General features: G+C 37.3%; 1 protein-coding gene across 1 annotated transcript; it reads left to right on the top strand.

Annotated features, from left to right (window-relative positions):
- The first annotated feature begins 386 nt into the window (after positions 1–386).
- On the top strand, positions 387–3,836 carry LOC101290970 (heat stress transcription factor A-4b-like). The gene is made up of 2 exons (XM_004303161.1): positions 387–1,128; positions 2,531–3,836. The coding sequence occupies exons 1-2, from the start codon at positions 913–915 to the stop codon at positions 3,632–3,634; spliced, it is 1,320 nt and encodes a 439-aa protein (XP_004303209.1). The 5' UTR covers positions 387–912; the 3' UTR covers positions 3,635–3,836.
- The last annotated feature ends 496 nt before the right edge of the window (positions 3,837–4,332 follow it).

Here is a 4,332-nt window from a genome sequence, read left to right as displayed (position 1 = left end):
AATATTGACTGAAAAGGAATACGAAGTGTGGATTATAATTTATAGAGTGTAAATTTGGCTTAAAAAAAAAAAAAAAAAAAAGGGTGTGTGAGGTACGTTGCGGGAGTGCGGAAGAATAAGGACCAGTTCTCTTCACTTCTCAACATATGTGGAAAGTTGAATGAACCCCAGTCAACGCTGGTAACCTTTCCAGCTGATACACACAGTAGTACTTCTTCATCTTCTTCTCCTGTACCTCATAAGACTAAACCAGTTTTGTCTCTTTGCATCTTCGCTGACCATTCAACTTCCAAGTCTGTGTCCGTGAGAAGACTTTCAAACCCAACAAAGCGAGAGACGATGCCTTTACATTTTAATAAAGCCCCCACCCGATGCTCTCCTTCTGCATGACTCCATTTTTTCAAACGCAATGCTTTAACAAATCAAACGCCCTCTGTCTTTGCTTTCTCTCCAAGTTGCGCGTTTAGATTGGTCAGAAAGTCAAAGCTCTTCACGAACCAAAGCTCCTTTCTCGTTTCTCAGTCTTTGTTCTTTTCCATTGTTTGCTTATTTCATTCATCTTTCACCACCCACTTGTCTGGATTAGTTAACAATCTTTCCTTTTCTTTGTTTCCTTGGTTGTTGGTTTTGTTTGAGGCAATCCCAATTTTGATCTTGGAGAAAAGTTTTTTACTTGGCTAAGATTGTGTTGGCTTTTAAATTCAAAACAAAACACAGCTTTGGTTGATTGCTCATAGAGTTGACTTGTTGTTAGTTGATTCAATTTGAGCTACTTTTGATCCAAGGTTTCTGGGTTTTGAAAATCTTGTGTTTTTCATTACCTTGAGCTTGATTGAATTTGAGAAGTTTTTTTTCTGGGTTTTCGATCTTTGATCTACTTGCAAAAGCCTGATCGACTTGTGGCTCGAAGCTATGGATGGGTCTCAAGGTGGTTCGAATGCACCGGCTCCTTTTCTTTCGAAAACATATGACTTGGTGGATGATCCTTCAACCAACCACGTGGTTTCTTGGAGTGAAACTGGTGGTAGTTTTGTAGTTTGGGATCCCACAGAGTTTGCCAAGGATTTGCTTCCCATGTATTTCAAGCACAACAATTTTTCGAGTTTTGTCAGGCAGCTTAATACATATGTAAGTCTACTTTTGAAGCTGTTCATTTCTCTGCAATTTAGTTTCTTAATTTCGTTTGCAAATCATCCATTTTGATATTTGTTTGTGTCAAATTTGTAACATCATCCATTGAGATCAAATGAATGATAGCTAAATGGCAGTATAGACTTGTAAATGATTAGAATGTTTACAGTTTTTATGTACTATGTTAGTTCGCCTATGATGTTTGTGCCTTTCCATGCTTCATACTTCCAACTAAGCATCTTCTTGATTCACAATTCAATCATGTGATTTCGGCTATTTCTGACTGTACTACCTAAGTAGGTGAAAACAAAATCTTTTGATCACAACCTTGTCTTTTAGATCCTTATTTCCTTCTTCTTCTGTTTTTCCTCGTGTTTTCTGTTATAGTATTATCCATACTCTTCTTAGGGTAGACTCTAATATCGTTTAGATGAGTAAACTGCCTTACTTGTTGCTAGAAAGGGCCAGAAAGGTATTATTTAGGAATTGGACAATGGACACCAGACTGTGTACAGTGGAGTACGTTTTGCAGTCAGTTTTGTGTAACAGTTGAAGTATCACCAATTTATTTTTATTTTTTTCCTAAAAGTTTCTCAATCTTGTTTATGTATCTGGTAGTGTATTTCTGATGCATTTAATCTTGATAAAGAGGTGGTTCTGAGAACTTAGTGGAGTTAGAATTTAAAGTGCCAAATTATTCGATAAGAGGACTGGAACATGGCCCATACTTTGGAGCACCAGTAGCTACTGGTCATCGATGCTGTTTCTTTCCATCCTAAGCCAATACAATATTGGTAAGCCTGGGGTCTGGAACAGCAAAATGAAGGAAGCAAATTTGGAGAAAAGCAAGAAATACTTCATCTGATTGGAAATTACAAGAGATGGTTTTGCATTTGTTGTTGCTTGGATCAACTATGATAGTTACTAGGGTGCTTCTATTAAGGTTGATGTCGACTGTGCAAATAACGTGGTCTGATATTTGATCGATGAGGTTATTTGAAAGCTTAAAATAGGGATATTTATGTAGCTTGAAGTACTTGAATTGAATAGGTACATTAGTAGTTGGCATACTCTGTTAGTCCTCATGAGAAAGGTTACCAGACATGCTATCATGTTTTTTTGCTGACTATTTCCTGATTTAGCTACCAGAAACGGTGTTAAATTGTCATTCATTCAAGGAGAGGCAAAAGGTTTTGCTACTGTAAGGATGAGGATTTGAGTTATATTGCTGAGGAGATTTGGAAGCTTAAAATAATCTATATTAGTTCTGTTGTTGTGTGTGCTTGATTAATGTATTTTCTTAATCTGACACTACCATCCGTATCTTTCTTCCTTTTGAGTTGTTAATGTTTCTGCTTATGGTCCCTAATTATTAGATGTTGGTGTTCTTTATGAGCAGGGGTTCAGGAAGGTTGATCCTGAGCAGTGGGAGTTTGCAAATGAGGAATTCTTGAGAGGAGGAAGACATCTACTGAAGAATATTCACCGCCGCAAGCCAATTCATAGTCATTCCATGCAGAATCACGAGTACTCTTCAGTTCCTTTAAGCGAGACAGAAAGGGAAGAATATGAAAAGAAAATCAATAGACTGATTAATGATAAGAACTTGCTTGAGCTAGAGCTACAAAGACATCAAAGGGAGAATCAGGAGTTTGAATTCCAAATGAAATTGTTAAATGAACAATTGCAAAAGATGGAACTTCGGCAGAGGCAATATACGACCTTCCTAGCTCAAGTATTGCAGAAGCCAGGGTTTGCCTCTTTACTTATGCAACAATCGGAAAATCATAACAAAAAGAGAAGACTATTGAAACCTAACCTATTTCCTGACGAGTTCAGTATGGAAGGTTTGAATTTGAATTCACAGAAAGAGAACCTGGATTCAGTTTCAACTTCCACATCAAAGTCAGAGCGGCTTGAGAAAATGGAGTCTTCCTTGAACTTTTGGGAAGATTTTATACGTGGGATTGGAGAAGCTATGCCTGAAGAAGTAAATGATATTGGCCCTATGTCTGAGGCCTCTCCCATCATTGTTTCAGAAATACAAGACCTTGGCATGAATAGCAGGCCGTGTTCACCTATATCGAACTTATCTTCACCGACTTCAATGAATGTTCATTCATCCCCAGAGGTGGCTGGGTCTGCAAATCTTTTTGACATCCTCGCTATCTCATCAATGTATCAATCTGGTGATTTCAGGCCTAAATCTTCAGGACTTGATATGAACTCTAAGCCTGATAGTGCACCTGCAATTGAAGCTCCAAAAGAAAGGGTAGTGGAAATGACAGCCGCTGAGCCTGCTGCAGCAAATGATGTGTTTTGGGAGCAATGTTTAACAGAGACCCCTGGTTTAGAAGATGCACAGGAAGTACAATCGGAAAGAAGGGATGGTGATGGCGGAGCAAGTGATACCAATGCAGCTGCTCAGAAAAAGCTTTGGTGGAACACAGATAATGTAGATAACTTTACAAACCAAATAGGGCGCCTCACTCCAGCTACATAGTTACAATTGGCCTTATAATGTAAACACTTAATATATACATCTTAAAAGTCATATAGAATTACTTAGTCTGTACTTTCTAGAAGCCATTCCAAATTTTGTAGACTTGTTGTGCATATCAGGTGAATATTTGATTACTTCTGATGTGGTGTGGAATTAGAGATATTCGTTAGTCTTTGTATGTAGATGACTAAATGTTTTCAGGTGGCAGGGAGTTTGTATTTGCGTAATAGGTAGCTTTCTTTGTTAAATTGATGGTGCATGCAGTAGGCATTTAGAAATACAGATTTTGACATTATTCATTTTTCTTTTGAAATCGGGCCAAGAACACCCCAATTTTCTTAAGAGTTTATATTTTGTTGGAGCTTTTGTACAATCCTCTTAAGCAGCTTTGCCAAAAGAGTTTTGTTTATGACAACCCTCTCTTAATCAAAGAGAAAGAGAGGGGTAAGGTTAGGGTGTGTTAATGAATCTGATGCATCAATTTTGTCTTCAAGTTGTAAAATGAGTCCTGAAAGTAGTAATATTAGTCCTCAAAGTTGTAATATGATTCGTTAAAGTTGTAAAAAAAATTAGTTGCAACATTAGTCATCATTTGTTCTTAGAGTGGTAATTGAGTCCTCAAAGTTGTAACAACTTTTTTTTAATCATTTTGAGGACTCAATTGCCACTTTAAGTACATATTTTACCACTTTAAGGAT

The sequence above is a fragment of the Fragaria vesca genome, linkage group LG6 (genome assembly GCF_000184155.1).
Source record: "Fragaria vesca subsp. vesca linkage group LG6, FraVesHawaii_1.0, whole genome shotgun sequence".
NCBI lineage: Eukaryota > Viridiplantae > Streptophyta > Magnoliopsida > Rosales > Rosaceae > Fragaria > Fragaria vesca.
The sequence above is the reverse complement of the archived record's forward strand: the minus strand, read 5'-3'. Positions and strand labels throughout refer to the sequence as shown.

Coding starts and splice junctions, on each gene's coding strand:
- LOC101290970 (XM_004303161.1), top strand. CDS start 913: ATGGATGGGTCTCAAGGTGGTTCGAATGCACCGGCTCCTTTTCTTTCG. Junction 1,129..2,530: donor TCAGGCAGCTTAATACATAT/GTAAGTCTACTT, acceptor CTTTATGAGCAG/GGGTTCAGGAAGGTTGATCC.